General features: G+C 37.7%; 1 protein-coding gene across 2 annotated transcripts; it reads left to right on the top strand.

Moving 5' to 3' along the window:
- Window positions 1–1,049: 1,049 nt before the first annotated feature.
- Window positions 1,050–18,321, top strand: paqr4a (progestin and adipoQ receptor family member IVa). Of its 2 annotated transcripts, XM_089128531.1 has the most exons (4): window positions 1,050–1,687; window positions 2,260–2,996; window positions 12,272–12,490; window positions 13,515–18,321. In XM_089128531.1, the coding sequence occupies exons 2-4, from the start codon at window positions 2,831–2,833 to the stop codon at window positions 13,946–13,948; spliced, it is 819 nt and encodes a 272-aa protein (XP_088984657.1). In that variant the 5' UTR covers window positions 1,050–1,687; window positions 2,260–2,830; the 3' UTR covers window positions 13,949–18,321. The 2 variants fall into 2 exon arrangements, with proteins under 2 accessions (XP_088984657.1, XP_039543438.1); XM_039687504.2 differs by having other exon boundaries at window positions 1,050–2,996.
- The last annotated feature ends 869 nt before the right edge of the window (window positions 18,322–19,190 follow it).

Raw genomic sequence — 19,190 nt, 5'->3', positions numbered from 1 at the left:
ACAATGCAAATAGTAAGTTGATGCATGAGCTATGCATACATAATGCATGTTTTTTTTTTTACCATACAAGTTTAAATGAATATGAATATATATATATATATATATATATATATATATATATATATATATATATGAATTGAGACACCATTTATTTACCATTATTAAAACACCTAGGCCTACAGCTTTTATGCTTTAAATTTATACTTCACCATGCCAGCAGTGAAGTATAAATTTAAAGCATAAAAGCTGTAGGCCTAGGTGTTTTAATAATGGTAAATGAATGGTGTCTCAATTCATTTGCAGCCAGTGATTCAGCTCTTCAAAGAAGAACCTAAATATAATTTGCATACAATTAACAAAAACATGTAAATGCTAAACATATTGCAGTAGCCTACGTTGTAAGTTTTGTTTTATTCATGCCATTTACGTTGGTGCAACACAAGCTGCGATTGTCTTTCCTCCCTTGTTACCTCAAAGTGAAACAGGTTCTGTATAAAACATTTAGGGAGGCCGGGACTTGATTTGTCCATCGGGAATCGGATAATTCGCATCGGCTTCCAAATTCCTCAATCGTTTCCCGTGAAATTAAGGATCAGATCCTCTGTGGCCTTATCCCAAAATTCTGTGTGCTGGTAACAACATGGTTTTTTGAGAGAAATTACCAAACTACACTTTTAAGCAAAAGTATTGGGTTTCAACTTACTCATATACAAATGTAATTTTTGTTTAGGCCTAATTGTAGGCTATATCTTAAGATGCCAACTTTATTATACACAGAAATGGACCTAAACATATTTAGACATTTTGTGAAACCTGTTTTGTTTTCAGACAGTTTACTAAAAAAAATTCCAGTGCAAATATTACTGCCAATCATGGTTCTCTCAATGGTAGCCTATTCGTTATATCAGTCAAATCCTTGGTTACGTTACATTCCAAATTGGCTAATTGTGAATCGGACAAGTGCTCGGTTAAATGACGGATTCAGTTCGATTGGTGAACGAATCGTTGTCCAACCAATTCATTGACTCGTTCAGAATCGGACATCGCTCTTGATCTATGATTATTACTGTTATAAAATACAATGACCGAAAATAGTGATTTTTTTATGTCTTCATGCTATTTCATTCTAAGAAAATATATTTTAATGGAAAAAATTCTAAAAGACACAAAGTGAATCCATCCTGTCCTCGCACCACCCCCGGCTCTTCCTTCCAGTTGGTCCAGACTGGATTAGAGCGCTGCAGCATCAGCGGATGATGAGGAGTGAAGGCCGGGCCGCTGCGCCCCTCCACCAGCCGCATGTTTCCGCACACCGGTGTCACACAGCCCATAAGAAATGAGCCGGCGAACTAGAGGATAGTAACCTTTTTTGGGGCATAGCCACTTAACAGAAATGGATTTCCTCACCAAAGCTCACGTTTAAAACTGCTGGCTGAAATCACTGCAAGCTAGCAGCAACATCACTTGGCAGCACAGGGAGACGTGTTCCTGTGAGCTGAGCACCGCATACATTCCTCCGGTTGCTGGATGACAAACGCCAAGCCTATGGATACAGAGATTTCTAGTCGGAGTGGGGCGAAATGCAGGAATGCTTGTGCCGCTGTTTGGGAAAACCGGTTGTGATGTTTAACCGCTGCTAAAGCGGTGACTGTGAAGCTCGTGTGTTTTTGCAGTCAGCACAATCAAGGTGACGGCAGCTAGCCCGTTAGCTCTCGAGCTATCCGGGCAGTGTATGACAGGGAACAGAAAACGCACTGAGCGCGTTTGATATCAAAATATCCTTATTGCTAAATTGAAAGAGCAAAGCACATGATACATGTGTGTGCACTTTTTATCTGCACGGTGGTGTACTTTCTTATTGGATACCACTAACGTTAGTGCTGGAGGAGAAGATATCTGGGCGGGGAGAAAAACTTAACATAGCCTATATATGAGAATTTGATAATACTACAAATCAAACTTCCGTGCTTTTTTTATTTGTATTATTTATTTTTTTATACGTAAGCCGAATATCTTAATGTTAACCCATTACATCCCGCTATATGTCATATCGATTCTGGCAGTGCACTACTGTAGCTATATTTTTATAGTGACTAACGTTACTTTACGGTTGGTGCCAAGCAATATTGTCGTATCATCACTAACGTTTTATTAAACGCATTCCGGTATTTGTTTACCGAAAATACACCTGTCTGACTTCTTTCAGGTCGAAATGTCCTGTAAATGAGACTTTTGTATCCGTTTTTTGCAAACACACAGGTCTCAGAGCGCTGGTAGCTTGGATGCCAACGCTCAGGACGGACAGATGATGATTCACTCCATGGGAATATAAGGAAGTTATAGCCTACTGAACCGAGAACACGGCTTCGCGTTCCCGATGGTGAAATTATCCAGCGGCTGTTTGATGAGCAGCAAACGAAAGCCACCTCTCCTCGGGTCGCCTCTGAAGTCGAGCTGACAGAAGCTGATGGGGTTTTGTTTGAAAGACTTGAGCAGGGTGTGACCGCACTTCGTTTAAATGTTACATGCTGCACTGTATAAATCAGCAAAGCTCACTATGAACGCAGCCTGGAATTTCTACGTCAACCCGTGTGGATGACGCCGCCGCCACCGCTCGAAAATAAACCGTCGCTAAGGCAAAAGTCTTTTTTTTTTATTCTTTCGGCTTAATAACCGGTCTGTTAGCCATGTAGCTGGCTGCACATGACCGGACTGGACTTCTCTGACTGATGTCTAGGGTGTCAAATCTTTTTTTAGTGTGTTGTACGTGTAAGTGTAGATGTATAGCGTAGTTATTTTAGAGTCGTCGTTGTGACTGTTCCTGGTTGCTATGGCATTTTTAAACGGCCCCAGACTGCTGGACTGGGCAAACTCTCCTCCACATTTACAGTTCAACAAATATGTCCTGACTGGTTATAGACCCATTTCTTCCGTCCAGGAGTGTATCAAGAGTCTCTTCTATCTGCACAATGAGCTGGGAAACATCTACACACATGGTGAGTGAGATATTGCCTCCATGAGGAAGCCGACAGTAACTTAACTTGTATGAATTTCTTCTATTTTTTCACAAAGGAGAACATTGTAAGCATATCCTGAATGTTCTCTTTTTCATGCAGTGACATCTTCAGTCCTCATTCATGGTCAAGCCTCAAAAAGTGAACAAAATCAGTGTAAAAAAGTAGTCCACATGACTTGTGTGCTAAATATTTTAAAGTCTTAAGGCCAACTCTAACTTCATCATATTGTTGTACATCAGTTTACAGACATTCCACGACCCGAAAAAACATGATCCAACATGTCCAACTAACGAAAACAAGTGTAGACCAAGGCTGTGTCCAAAAATTCACCCATACCCTCATTCACTGTTATACTATGTATAAACTTTAATTAAACAATTTAATAATCAATAAAAAAGGATAAAAAAAATTATATCTGTATGATGATACGGTGTAGCCACAGTGGACCAGCTGTTTGGAAAATGGATGGGTGAATGATTCAGCTGTGGGCAAGACTCGGGAATTAATTCGGTGTGTTACTCTCACAGTGCATTGTGGGTATTTTCTAACCATTGAGCATTCGTTGGTTGTACACTCGTTATTACGGTGTATTGTGGGATTGAATGAGTGCACTTGATAATGTCCACTATGTATTTGGACACCAAATACAAATGGTTGTCCTGTCTCCTTAAATGGTGCCCTATTTAAAGGTAAGGGGGCTATCTCAGACATAGCCCAAGTGCGCCACACATGTCCTGGAGAGTGATGCCAAAACATTTGGCTTGGGACATGAGCTAAACTAAAAAATACAATTACACTTGAAGTAATTATTATTTTCCAAAGATGTTATCTGTCATTTTAGGCAGGCTAGTTCTTATTACGCAGACGTATGTTCTTGTGTTACTTTTTTCAGTAAGTTTGATTTTAGTTAGTTATTTGATGCTATAAAAAGTGCATAGTGTGTAATTTCATGATCGACAGCTTTGCTTGCGATTGAGTCTGCAGTATCGGGTGTATGGGCCGCTCCACATAAAGCCCGGGACACTCCAAGCCGACGTCAAAGAACTAGCGCAGATGAAAGCTGACTGTGTCCTCTCATTGGTTGTCTAGTCCAAAAAGCTGCTTTTGAACACCAAAAGGACTAAAGGCGACTGTCAACTTTCATGTGCGTTCTGCACCTGCGTTTACGTAAATATCGGTCTATATCAGCAGGTATCAATAGTCTGACTATTTTCATCATTCAAGAAGGAAAATACAATATAAACTGTACAAAGCAACGCTTGCTTAACATTTTGAATATTAACATTTTGAATATCTGAATTTCAGGGATATTTTGGATTAATTTTTCTACAGTGGAAGGAAATGGAGGTTTGTTCACTGTAGGGCCACTGTCTTAACCTTGACATCTTCAAACACCATTGAATGGAAAAGACAGACCAGTACATTCTTCAAAATATCTCCTTTTCTTTTCCACAAAAAAAGTCATAAGGCCAATTCACACTGCACAAACTCCAACAAACAGGTTTGTTTGGTTTCGTCGGAACAGTGTGTTGGCCCTGTCGGCATCTGTTGGTGTTGGTCAAGGTTTGTTTTTACCCGACTGAACATGTTACATCAGCGCTAGTCCCTGTCTTTTGGGCAGTGTGAACAGTTGCTTTTCATAAGTTTATAAATCCAAAGGCCAACTGGTTTGTTAGGGTTTGTCAGTGCAGTGTGAGTTGGCCTATATGGGTTGGAACACCTTGAGAGTGAATTCACGAGTTCACACTTACCGTGTTAATTATCTGAACGTGCTCCTCCTGAACTTTGATAATAAACATCATTTAATGACACAATTTTAATTTTGGATGAAATATCCCTTTAAATGATTGAACAGCTACACCAAGAAATGCAAAGAAAGGCAACTCTCCATCTGTCGTTGTGTACATCACTTTATAATCTGCTGTTTGTTATAGGGATATCCCGAGTTGATCTCAAAGATCCTTTATTTTATGAAAGCTGTCATGGTGTCGTGCAGTAGGTTGCGGATAATTCTCCTTCAAGTGGGTTTGCCAACTGCTATTAAAAAGAAAAAAATAAACCTTATTGAGGTCTATTCTGCTGCTTACATGTCACACACACATGTTCAAGCTTCTGCATTTAGCATATTTGATGTACACTTTTGTTACGAATCACATGACAGTAATTTATTTACTGTTTATTTTTATCTGCCCTAAGACTGTCTGAGACATTGCTATGGGTTGCGGACTTCACTGACATACTGGTATTCTGGTATTGTGAGCTTCATGCTTTCTAACCTTATCTCCACTTTTTTTCCTTTGTGTTGCAATTTAAGGCTGCGATATAATTCATGCGAAATTGAAGAATGAACTAATGTAATTTGGAACAAAATCAGGGTAAAATGAAATTCGTTTAGAGTAGGGGTGGGCGATATGGAAAAAATATCATATCACGATTTTTTTAGGAAAATCACGATCACGATTTTTTATCACGATTCTTTATCAAGTTGGTTTTAATATTTTGCAAGTGGCTGTTCATTACAGCCAAACTAATGTCCCTATGTTAAAAACAAAGCCTTAGGTAACAAAAGAAAAAAGAAAGCCACACATTTAGGCCAGTGGCGAAGATAAAAATCTTTGTCATTGTTTTCTTTGTTATTAAAAAAATAAGACAAGATAAACATTACACAAATTAATATTCATATTAAATAAATAGTGCTTTATTTTTTCAGATGCAGTAGGTGTATTTAGCAGTAGCATTGAAGTAATTAAATGAACAAATATGAAATTAAAACACTACATAGACTTCACTGAATAAATTGATTCTTATTAAAGATATATTAAAGTTCTCAGTCAGTGAGTGATTTTCTCCTTGTGTTTTTGTTTTTGTTTTATTAACACTAAAGGGATAGTTCCCTCAAAAATGAAAACTGTCTTAATTTACTCTCTCAAGATGTTTTAAACCCGAATAAGTTTCTTTCTTCTGTTGAAAATAAAAGTTATTTTGAATAATGAGGGTAACCGAACAGTTGCTGGTCCCCTTATAGTTTTTTTTTATAGGTTCTCTTCTCTCCTGGAAGTTAATGGGGACCAGCAACTGTTTGGTTACCCACATTAAAAAAAAATTGTCTTTTGTGTTCAGCACAAGAAAGAAATTAATACAGGTTTGGAACAACATTAGAGTGAGTAAATAATGACAGATTTTTTTTTTTGTGAACTATCCCTTTAAGGACAAGTGGCAGTAGGCTACTATTTATTCCTGTTGCTATTAGACCAGCACGCGACGCGTTTAATATAGACGCATATTACACCAGATATTCTCTCAAATGTTTGCTTTCACTTTAGACATAGCCTGTTTATGTAAACATTGTGTGTATTTAACAGTATTAGCTTAACAAGACTCGAGAGATAACTTAGTCCAGTATTCAGGCGCTGTTTGACAGACTTCTAGTGCCTGTGAGCGTCAGGGGTTATGCGGTCAGGAAAGCGCACGTTAGAACTGCGCATCAGCGCGTGAATTAAATGTTTAACCGGCAAGGCTTATGCAAATAATGAACTTTTGCGGTGTCCCGTATTTCACGGGGACTTTAACGTGTGATCATGTGTAGGCTACGTCGCGTTATACAGTTGAGAGACGGAGGCGCCAGAACTGAACTGATAGAATGCACTGTAACACGATACTACGATATTTCTTCAAAAGCAGATCGTGGAGACATTTTAATCGTCCACGATTAAAAATCGTCATATCGCACACCCCTAGTTTAGAGTTTGTTTTGGGAGTTCAAAACAGCTTGTCAAAGTGAACTTTACAGAAAAGTTTGCTCCAGCTAGTCAACATTTTCATATAATGTTGTACAACTAAGAGTGAGCGTTATTGGGTTAACTTAACCCTGTTTAATAAATCATTTTATCTGTAGTATTTATTGGAATTACTCAATTCAGTTAATAGATGACGCTGTCCATGAGAAACTCAGCACACACGGCCCTGTATACATTGGATTTATTTTAATAACTTTAATGTAGCCTATACTTGAAGTGTGCACCAAGCACAAGGAAAATACAAGTATCGGATCAGGACTCAATATCAGCAGATACTCAATATTCAATGACTTGGATCGGATCAGATCAGGGGCACAAAAAAGTAATTTGTGTTGAATTGTTGTATTGCAGCTGCAGTGAGCAGTGTCTAGATAAGCATTCTAGTGCATTGGTTGCTGAGAGGAAATTTATAAAATGTATAATCAGGCATAGATGTCAGCTCCAAAGGAATTTCTGCTTGTAAACTTGTAGGCTCAATTTCAGTCCTGATTGGAACCATCAAGCTGGGTCATCATGAGTTGCATGCAAGTTTCTTCCTAGAAACTCCCATTTTGACAGGTCATATTTTGTTGTTGCTATACAGAGCTACTGCATAGAAGAAGATTCTTTTATTATTATATATATATATATATATATATATATATATTATTTTGTTTAACTCTCAAAGTTGCTGTGTGTTCTCAAGCCAATGCTGTTTCAGAGTATATTTTAGAGTGTTTTGGCCTATGTAGTCAAATAAGCAGAAATTAGAGGTTTAAATTGAGCTTAACCTAGCTTGCACAGCTTAACTTGACCCAAGAAATGACTTTGCTGTATAGAGTTGCACCTGGTTGTCCTTTTTTAAGCTGAAATATAGGTAGCATTTCTTTTGTCTCTCTACTTTTTTGACTGGTATAAATACCTCCTGTTAGAGTTTGTAAAGAAGGACTGACAAAAATGAAGATGGAAGAATGAAGATTCCTTGTAGATACGTTTTTTTTTTTTTTACCACAGGCCAATTTCCATTCTTGCATTTGAACGCAATCGGTGCATGATCCTTTACACTTTGCTTTGTATATAAGCATTTGTGTTTTACTTTGCATGATTCGTATGCACAATTGAATAGCATGTTTGCATGCCATATCTTCACAGCAACATTTTATGTTCTTCATAGGTTCCTGCCTGCTGTTTAAAACTGCTGTTTAAAGAAAGATTTAGATCTCAGCCTGACACTTGACTATGACTATCTATTCTGATCAGTTCCTGGTCTTACCACATTTTTTTTTTTAAGTCTGTGGGCTTCTCTAACCCAAATGCTCTTTGTCTGGCCACTGATGGAGGGCTATGATCTCGTAGCAGGCTTCTGCATTAATTGATTGACACCTGCATATACACCACAAAACAGGCAGAGTTCACTAAAAAAAATTAAACAAATATATATTATTTCATCCCCATGTTGTTTAAAACCATTTTTTCTTTATTTTGTTGCCTCCATGTTTTTATTTTTTATTTGTGTCACAATAAATTGTTCATTGAAAAGAAAAATAACATTTGAACATACTTCTGTGTGATAAGAAATGCTTAAAATGACAGAAACGATCTTTGGAATTGTAATTTGACTTTTTTTGGCTCACATCCCATTCAATTAACACGGAGAAACCCTTTAGACCTTCATTCAAGAAGATATTTTAAAGGGGTGGATGATTATGATTTCACTTTTCTAACTTTAGTTAGTGTGTAATGTTGCTGTTTGAGCATAAACAACATCTGAAAAGTTACAACGCTCAAAGTTCAAAGCAAAGGGAGATATTTTCTTTTAAAGAAATTGCTTTTTAAAGACATCACAAACCCTAAAATGTACACATACCCCGCCCCCAGGAATGCGATTTATAGATTATCATGACAGAATATGCTAATCAATGACTAGAAGATAACTACACATAAGCTTCATAAATTCATCAACTAACCATTCAGAAATGTTGTTTACATGTTGTCACTTCTTCCTGAGTTTCTCCATCTTTCTGACTCTGGTTTGAACATAAAAGGCTAAAAATCCAGTGCATGTCAGTGTGAGGTAAAAGGACACAAGCTCTTGAAGCTCTGCCCCCTGAGTGAAGCAGCAGCTTATTTGCATTTAAAGAGACAGACACAAAAACGGCGCATTTTTGCTCACCCTCAAAAAGTGACAACTGCTTTATAAAAATATCTGTGGAGTATTTTGAGCTTCACATCCACACTCTGGGGAAATCAAAGACTTATTTTACATCATGCGAAAAGGGAATTATACCACCCCTTTAATGAAATATGAGAGAAGTCTGTCCTTCAATTGACAGTCCACGCAACTACCACTTTGATCCCTTTAGTCACTTTCAATAGGCTAAAGTGTGCATTAACCATCCAACTATTATAACAATCATGCTTTGTTAAATGATAATTATGGAATAAAATGTTGTAATTTTGAAGTCAATTAAGACTTATGATAGTTATGATTTACCAAAGCATTATATAGGCTATACAGTTGTAATTCAAATTATTCAACTCCCATTACAAATCAGGTTTATTGGCAACATTTATAGACTTTAAGCTGATTGCAAAGAACAACTCAAACAAAATAAATTGCTCAACACAACAAATATTTGAAGTAGTTTCCCCAAAACTGAAAATGCAACTTTTAATGACTTCTGCAGTCCTTAAAATTATTCAACCCCATTTATGGCAAGCATCTTTAGTACTTAGTAGAACACCCTTTTTGTGTGATGACCTGCTGCAAAGGAGATATCTAACCAGACACCAGCTTCTTGCAGCATTTCTGAGGAATCTAATTCCTTCTGAGTAATGGCCTCCAGTTCAGTAATATTCTTGAGTTTACTTGCTACAACCACCACCTTCAAATCCTACCAGAGATTGGAGTTCAAGTCAGGTGACTGTGATGATAGCCACTGTAGAATCTTCCAGGACTTCTTCTGCAACCAATCCTTGGTGGAATGTGAGGTATGCTTGGGATCATTGTCCTGATGGAAGGTCCGATGACGCCCAAGCTTCAGCTTTCTCACTGACTGCATGACGTTTTCTCCAAGGAATTCCTTATACAGTGTTCTTTTCAGCAGATGCTTAAAGGGATAGTTCACTTTGAAATAAATTTTGGATATGTTTTAGCTTACCTGAAGGCCATGTCTTTGTTTCCGCAGTATTTTCAATTTTGACAATTTTCTGTCAAACCGTTGTTGTCTGTCAGTCATATAATGCAGGTTTAGGGGGTCCACGTCAAAGAACATGCACAGAGAAGTCAAAATTAAACACAAAATGAGCGGTTCGTGTGAGAAAACTAACAGTATTTATATCGTTTTTACCTCTTGTTAACAGCTCCATCCAACTGATCTGTATCAGATGTCCAACTGAACCGAACTGAACCATGTCCAACGTTCCGCCGGAAGTGATCTCGCGCGCGTCTACATCACTCAGTGTTAACACAGAGATTTCGGAGGTTTTACCTTTACTGTGAAGATCTAAACATATTTAGATATACAGGAAATCGCAATGAAAGACAATTTCGATATATCTAAATATGTTTAGATCTTCACAGTAAAAGGTAAAAGTTCCGAAATCTCTGTGTAAACAATGAGTGACGTTGACACGTGCGAGATCACTTCCGGCGGAACATTGGACCTGGTTCAGTTAGACATCTGATTCAGATCAGTTGGACATGGCTGTTAACAAGAGGTAAAAATGTTATGAACAATGTTTGTTTTCTCACACAAACCACTAATTTCGTGTCTTAGGCCATCAATGTGTACTTCCATTTACGAGTCATTAAATCATGTTTAATTTTGACTTCTCTGTGCATGCTCTTTGATGTGGACCCCCTAAACCTGTATTATATGACTGACAGACAACAACGGTTTGATCGAAAAATGCCAAAATTGAAAATACTGCGGAAACAAAGACACCTACGTCTTGGATGCCCTTCAGGTAAGCTAAAACATATCAAAAATTAATTTCAAAGTGAACTATCCCTTTAAGAGGCCGTTCACATATCACATCTTTTTGCGGAAATAAGTTCCTTATTTCAAATGTACAGTAGGCGCAAGCACATTCATAATGACTTGCACGTGGTGCGATGCGCTTGGTTTTTTTCAGGCTGATCAACTTTTCAAAATGTTGCAAGCGCACCACAGGTCATGTTACAAGAACCAACCAATCAGCTTCACCCTTTCCGTAACAACATTGTAATCTGTCAACATGAACGATGGGGTGCACCCAAACACTATGTTTTTTTTCTCTTCTCCGTAAATAAACCTTTTTATTAAAAGCATTTTTAGATGTTAGAAATCCATTGCTGAGACATCCTTGTCGTTGTGGAGAGTGCAGTTCATGGTTGCATAGCAACGACAGACAGGGAGTGCAAGCGCTTTGGAAAGAAGGAGACAGTGGCACAGCTGCACCTTCCTTATTTTATTTTATTTTTTATTGAATTATATATTTTTTAATTTAACATGTGACTATTCTTTTGACATATTTCTAACATGCAGCCAAACGTTACACTCATTAAACCTAGTCAGTTCAGATATTTCATGTGTTCTAGCTCAAACACACCTGGTGTAACTAATGAAGCACTTTAACAACACCCGTTTTACAGATTTGTGCTGTTGTGAGGGATTCTATTCAGGGAAAAGTATTTTGAATACTTTTGAGAATGAAGTCATTAAAAGTTGCTTTTTCAGTTGAATTTGGGGAAACCACTTGAAACGTTTGTTGTGTTGAGCTATTTCTATTACTTTTGTTTGACTTGTTCATTGCACAAAGCTTGAAGTCTGTAAAATTTGCCAAAAAACCTAATTTGAAATGGGGGTTGAAAATTTTCTACTAAAAACTATAGATATTTACATTATATACAAAGCACAAGTGCCGCTCAAATGCATGTACTTTTCTAGGTTAAAGTGCATGTTCTCTAACAATAGTGTCTTAGTCCAAGTGAGAGTTAAGCCAACAGAGATAACTCACTCAAAATAGAAGTGCTAGAAGGCATTGGTGCTTTTACCTGACCAGGATAAATCATTTGACATTGGGTTAAGAGAGAAAGAGAGATTCACAAATAACCAGAAGATTGTTCAAGATTGTCTTTTTCTTGTACTTTGAGTCCCTGTTATAAAGCCACTAACTGTTGTTTACTGCTAAAGAACTTTGTTTTAGCGTGTAGTTTGCATTTTGGCAGCTGCTGCTAAAATTAGCACAGCAAAGCCGATGAGACCCTCATTGCACTGGGCCGTACCCTGGGCCTCCATAAATCCATGTGTTGTTTAGGCTGCAGCGATTCAACTCAAGGGACGCGATGAAACGCTGCAGGGCCTGTCTGAGCATAATGTCCAACAACAACTTTCTCGCTCTCTTCATGGGCCTTTTAACAGCACTTTACACGTCTTCAGTACACAACGACCCTCCTGAGCCTCGTCGTCTCATTGTTTCTTTTTCTTCACTCAGGAATTCCTCTGCTCTGCTTCCTGGTGCTGCTCCCACTCAACATCCCCTGGTCGCAGATCACCGTGACGTGGCTCGGCGTGGTGCACTTCCTGGCCTGCCTGTCGCCGCAGCTGGGCTCCGTGGTCTACCACCTCTTCATGAACCATGAGGGCGGCGAGCCCGTCTATAAAACCCTGCTCACGCTAGATATGTGCGGAATCTGCATGATCAACACGCTAGGTCAGCATCTCAAACTGCAATCTCAAAAATCAATCCGAGCTCTTCATCACATTATCTCTCAGTACATCTTTTCAATTCTGTTCTCTATTTTCCTCTGCTGATTTTTTTTCCCCTGACACCTCAAATTTGATATTTTTGGACAGGTTGTTCATACCTGATGAGGTCACCTGATGAACTGATGTGTCATCGGGTCATTTTTTAGCTGTGATTACCAAAGGCAGGCTGTGTTTCCCTCTGTGCATTCTTTGGCTGTTTTATCATTGAAAACAGTGTTACTGAACATGCTGTAACAAAGGAAATAAAGAAACAAAGAGAAAACAAAAGGAATCCATTGAAGTGCCTTACAACAAGACAATTTTCTCTGTTGTCGTGTAAAACAGCACTGAAAAGGCACTTTCACAGCACTTCAATTGTCTCTTGCTCTTGCAAATTTGAAGTGCTTTTCATTAGTTTTTATTTTAGTTGGGAAACAAAGGAACATTATATATATGATATTTAATGATATTTTGTATATGTATAATTTGGGGTGACTTTAGGGATGGAAATTAGCACCAGCCACCAGCCAAATGCTGGTGATTTTGTGTTGTAAATAAAAGTGGCATGCTGTTTCACCCAAACACTTTTAGATGCACACCTTTACCGTTTATGGAATAAATTGCTTAAGTATTGTAGATCTTGAAGTATTCATTTTCACATGCAGTCACACATTGTCGGTTAAAAACAAGAAATTGGTTTTACAAGCCACTTTCTTGTTTTTAACCGACAATTGAGAGGCTGGTAAACAAAGGTGGACAAAAAATGTAATTACCATTCCTGCTGTATATATTAGGGATCATAATTGCTCAATGCTATCCTGGAATAATGCTATTTATTTCAGTAAATATGCCATTTTTTTTACAGTGTACGGTGGGAAGCAGGTTTGCTAAACACCCTTAAAATTCACCTATGCTTGAATGATCTGAACTATACAGTTAGGCAACAAGCTTAGCTTGTCATCTTAGTAACACTTTGTTTCGGTTCACAGGAGCTCTACCCATCGTGTACAGCACTCTACTCTGCTACCCCTTCACCCGCACAGTGGCTCTGCTGATGTACATCCTGCTATCCAGTTACGCCATCTACTGTGCCATCACAGCACGCAGCAGAGTGCGGCGTCTGCGTTCCTTCGCCTGGCAGCTGCTTTACCGCTTCTCATTTTTCCTCCTGCGCTCAGTAGGTGTGGGCGGAGGGAGTCCCACCTCACTGCGCCACTTTCTCACCATGGATGCCCTAGCAGTGTTGGGCGGTGTCATCAATATCACACGAATCCCCGAGCGGTTCCGCCCAGGCCTCTTTGACTACTGGTGCAACAGCCATCAAATCATGCATGTGCTGGTGGTAGTCTCCATACTGTACCTACACTGGGGGGTGCTGGATGACTTATTGTGGATCAACACCTATCACTGTCCCACAGACTGACAGTGGCCCCTGCTGGTCTGGAATCGTGGGTAATAGGGCGCGAGGACCTCTTTTAGTAACGAGTCGTCTGGGAATGCGACGTTATTGGGAAAAGAACGGTATGGGTTAGGGGGAGACTGTTGTGCTTTGTATATAAATGTGTGCACGGAAGTCCATAAGAAGTGTTTTACATGTTTTTTAGGAGACACCAGTGCCAGCTTCGACACACATGCTTGTTTGTGCTGTCAGTAGCCAGAATGTACATATCTGTGTTTGCATAAACATTGTCTGTGCATGGCACTGTTTAGACCTACTAGCTCAAACAAAGGCAAATTTTGTTTTGGTTCGAGACCTACACATTCTATAGGCGTATACACACAAACAGGATCTGACATTTTTTGATGTCATATATTCACCAGCGTTTAAAGCATTTATTAAATAGCCTCCAAGTTTAGTTTTAGCTGAACAATAAAAGATGACATTGAGCCCTCAAATGATTGGCTCTCGAAAAGCGAGACTTAACGTATCACAACCTAAAACTCGTTGCTCAAAATAGCATGGCTTTTGTGAAAACTAATCACGGTTTGTCTCTATTCTCAATTTTGCTGGTGACACAAACAAAGATCGCTGGTGTGGAAATGTATTCACCTCCAACTTTCAACTTGCTACTCTAGTGCAGACTATGCAGCATATCAGATGTTACATCAATGCTAACACTACACACACTCAAAATGTACTGTAAGTCCGATCTCACAGCAACATTTACTGGAAATACTTGAGTTTATTTTAGCTGTTTTATCATGCTTGTGTCTTTTTTCATGCCGTCTCCCTGTTCAGGTCAATATTTTTCACATTCATGCCAGTTAACTGTAAGTGAAGGGGTCATTCCTTGGGTTGTAGCCTTTATTTATTTATTTATTTATTTATTTAATTATTTATTTGCTAGGTGATTGAATTTGCTGAGTGCTCTTTTCAATTTTTGGATTGTCCTCCGTGACTTTGATTATGTTTGTTAGCATCTAAGGGGCATTTATGTAATGTCGTGTTTTTGCAGGAGCACGACCGATAACACCCTGGGAAACATTTCACGTTTATCGTAGAAGATATTTTATCTGTTGTGACACTGAGCAGTCGATTCAACCTTGTACACTTTTGGTTTTAATATCCTAGTCTGTAGTTGGGAAGATTGGATTTTGTACTGCTCTAAATTAGATTTCATTTCTTTCTGACCTTTAACCTCAATTATCCATGTAACCTTGGATTCAAGACGAGGTAAATTATTTTCTTAATGGCCTGCTGTTTGCACAAAGGCTTTAATTCTCTGCTGGCTATCCTCGACCAATGCATACCTGATGTTCCTGCTTAATCGGATGTGGAAGAGGAATATTAGGCTCCAGAATGCAGCAATATTACACATGCCGATACACTATGAATTCTCTAATGAAGACTAGGAGAATATTTGTTACTGCCAAATTAATTCTAAGGTTTATCCAAGTCTAAGTCTAATTGATTGGACATAATTTATAATAGCCCCTCTGATTTAAGATGTATCTTCTTAAAATGCGATTTAATGTAAAAAAAAAAAAAAAATGATTGCACTATGGAGATGTTGACATCCATCAAACGGGTTGTGTTTTGTGACTGACTTTTTGCACATTAGAATTTGTTACGTTAGCATGCTTATGCACTACTGAGCGGAACAAACCAAGAATGACCCTTCTAAGGGCTGGTTCACACAAAATGCGTTTTCGTTGGTAAAAACAGGCTCGAGACTCGTCTTTAATAAGTTGAGCTTATTTTAACTTGAGTGCCGCGTTTTTAGAGCTTGACGTGAACGCTCTAAAACTTTTACATAGGAAAGTAATGGAAAAATAGAAAAACGCGTTCTGTGTGAATGGCCCCTATCTCTCCCAACCTCACTAGTTTTAAAGAACGGACAAACAAATGGCACAACTGTGAAAACTTTGTTGACACAATCACATTGTAGCTTTCAGAATGAACATCAGTGAGGCCTGCCATAAATTTCAGTTCAATTACCTCCAATATCCGTATCACTGGAATTCTATTTATGATATTTATGATGATATTTTACTGTTTGGAAGTAGTTTTTGACGATATTTGATTTGAATGCAACTTTTTTATTTGATTATTATTAGTTGGGTATCACATATCTTTACATAACCACACTACTCTGATAGTCCTATTGCAGAGGTCAGACCTATTAGTGTAGAATCGGTGCATGTTAGGTAGAATGTTGCTCAGATGTGTCTGACAAACACTTAAACACACTCTATGCCAAATTATCTGTTTTGGGGCTTAGCAGACCAGCATGGTTTTAAATACAAGCCACAAATACAGGCCAATTTGTCCCGACCCCTTTAATGCTATTATTAAATGAGAAACATTAGACTCTAAAATCAAGTGGTGCATGGAAATATTAGTAAGCCAATCCCCTTTAACACTACATGCGATTTCCAAATGCTTGTGCAATGCAGTCACTGACATATGTGCTTAATGTGCAAGTAACAGAGCTAATGCATCAAATATATCTGTCTATAGAAAGGGAATGAAATCAAGAGAGCAGCCCAGAGGCAATACAACCATATCAAGTAGTTAACTGCACTGATGATTTTTATTTTATTTTATTTTTTTACCAAAAGGGCTTTGGATCAAAGTGAAAACCAATTAAGAACTTAAGAGTCCATATGGGTAATGTAAATACCTGTATGTAGACTATATGCATAAAATGCAAGTGACATACTTACTGACATTTTTATATATTCATATTAATATTTAAAGCAACAATGTTGGAAGAAAATGTATTGTATTGAATGTTAATGTATTTCATCTCAATGACAGGCCTGGCGGCAGAGCTGAGAATGCGGTTACATTGTTTAGTATAGGGTTAATGTCATAATAATATGTCTGTGCTACTATGATGTCATAATGTCATTAACACGGTCTTTGGTTTTTAAACAGTTTAGAAGGGATTTTATTATAGTTTGGTTGGCAAAATCTCTTTTTTACATTGTGAAAATAGGGGAGAGGCTACAATGCAGATTTTTTTTGGTTTGAAAAAATGGGGGTCCTGATATGTTATTACCTCTGAAACCCACTGGATAACTATGCATAATCAAAATGTGTACATATATACACAGACATGTTTGTACATGTGAATTCCAAAAATCAGATGTTTTGCCAGTTTTACCAGTCCTGAAAAGAGACAGATTTGTTTTGCTCAGACCATGCCATCCTGGGGTTTCCTCTTCTCAGGGTGCCCTGTCAGTGCTCACTTGTACTGAGTGACCTCAACAACTGATTTCGGGCCAGTTTTCCTTTCATCCTGTCATGTCTTTGCCTGTTCTGGTTAAGATTTGAAATTGAAAAAAAAAAAAAAAATGATGATGAGAGTTCTATGTTTTTAAGGGCAAAGATCGTGATGGCTTGTCAGTCATCAAGCTTTTGGACCGTGCATCATTCTTGATGCATATTGCCTTTGTGGGACCGAATGTGTCCATAAATGCTGATCAAGAATGTGTTTATTTATATAGTTAAGTGATGTGAGAATGTGCAGAGCATGTTACATTGAAGCCCTAAAGCAAATGGATTGCATCATTAACTCATGTTTTAGAGGAGGAACAAGGATGATATTCTCAAGGATGATGTTTTCCTGTCTGTATATTCTAAATGTCCTGTGGTAAAAAAAAATAATGACATGATGTATGAAACTATAATAACATTTTTTTTTTCTTAGTATGCAGGTGCTGGATAGCCTGTTAATGATAATTAAAAAAAACTACTCAGTTACATATCGCATTATTATGATATTATTCTGAGATGGATTACCACTATCAATGATAATCTTAATTTAAGTACAAAGGCTGAGAATACTAATGCACATGGGATGACAGGAGGTCTCTGAAAGATCTGTCGTTTTTTTTTTTTTTTGTACTCTTGCTTTTGATTGTTTCTGTTTATTTTGGTTGTTGTTTGGCACCACCTGGTGGCCATAGCACTATATTGTCTTTATATGTCGGTTACAGCGTAAATTTAAATGATGTTCAGTCAAACCTTGTTGACATTCTGGATGAAGTCAGTAACGAAGGTCACTCGCTGACCCACGTTGGCCATTTATTTTTCTTTCCTGTTGGTTTATTATGCCTCCTAAACTAATTTATTGCAAAATTGACTATAACTTTGGTTTTACATCAACATTTCTTTCTTGTTGCAAATGGGTTTATCTACAAGCGTGTGTCTCTGTTGGTTTATTATATGGGCCTATTTATCTCTGTCTATTTGTATCCACGGTTACATTTGTTCACACAGACAGATCTTCCAAACCCCATGGTCTCCTGCAGCGATTGTGCAATAAATTGAGGTTTATATTTTTTAAATGGTCTCTTTTGACTTTCTTAATGATTTGGAGAAGGACTGTTGATGTAAACAAGAAACTCTGCTCAATTTTTAACCTCCACTTCAGGTTATTTATATAATGTTTTTTTCTCACAGGTGTGTGATGGTTAAAATCACTTTTTTATTATTTTTTTTTATATATATTATATTATTATGTTGCCCTCTATATAAAATCTGCCCCTAACCTGTATCTAACTTTCCCCGGGGTCAAAAATAACTATCAAATAGACGTTCACCCAAAAATGAAAATTCTGTCATCATTTATTCTCTCTCGTGTCATTCCAAACCTGTATGAGTTTCTTTCTTCTGCTGAACACAAAAGAGGATGGTTTGAAGAATACCAACAAACAGTTGATGTGGCCCCATTGAATTCCATAGTATTTATTTTATTTCCTTTCCATTCTATGAAAGTCAATAGTCAACTGTTTGGTCATTGAAATTCTTCAAAACATCCTTTTTTTGTGTAAATGATGACAGAATTTTAATTTTTGGCTGTATTATCCCTTTAAGGGATATAGCCAACTAGATGCATATAGCCTAATTATAACACTCTTCACAAAACAAGATAAATGCTTAATAACTGTGTAAAATACACAATGCCAGTGCCAGTTTACTTTCTTGCTAAATATAAATCGTGTACAGACAGAAGGAAACATTTGTTCAAGACAAAAAAAAAAAATGAATTAGGACCATGACTTCTTATTGTCAAATATTTCTGTTTATAAAAAAAAAAATTAAAAAGCCATCCACACACATATTTTAGGTTAAACGATAAAAGTCTAGCGTGCTGTGAAAACCTACCGCAATATTTATTATTTGCCATGACAAATTGTGTGGCTTATTTAACATA

The sequence above is a fragment of the Pimephales promelas genome, chromosome 3 (genome assembly GCF_988280905.1).
Source record: "Pimephales promelas chromosome 3, fPimPro1.hap1.1, whole genome shotgun sequence".
Lineage (NCBI taxonomy): Eukaryota > Metazoa > Chordata > Actinopteri > Cypriniformes > Leuciscidae > Pimephales > Pimephales promelas.
This window is presented reverse-complemented; position numbering and strand designations above follow the sequence as displayed.

Bases quoted from the DNA above. Each gene is read 5' to 3' on its own strand.
- paqr4a (XM_089128531.1), top strand. From the start codon at position 2,831: ATGGCATTTTTAAACGGCCCCAGACTGCTGGACTGGGCAAACTCTCCT. The intron at 2,997-12,271 runs GTGAGTGAGATA...TTCTTCACTCAG, and splicing joins GGGAAACATCTACACACATG to GAATTCCTCTGCTCTGCTTC. The intron at 12,491-13,514 runs GTCAGCATCTCA...TTCGGTTCACAG, and splicing joins CTGCATGATCAACACGCTAG to GAGCTCTACCCATCGTGTAC.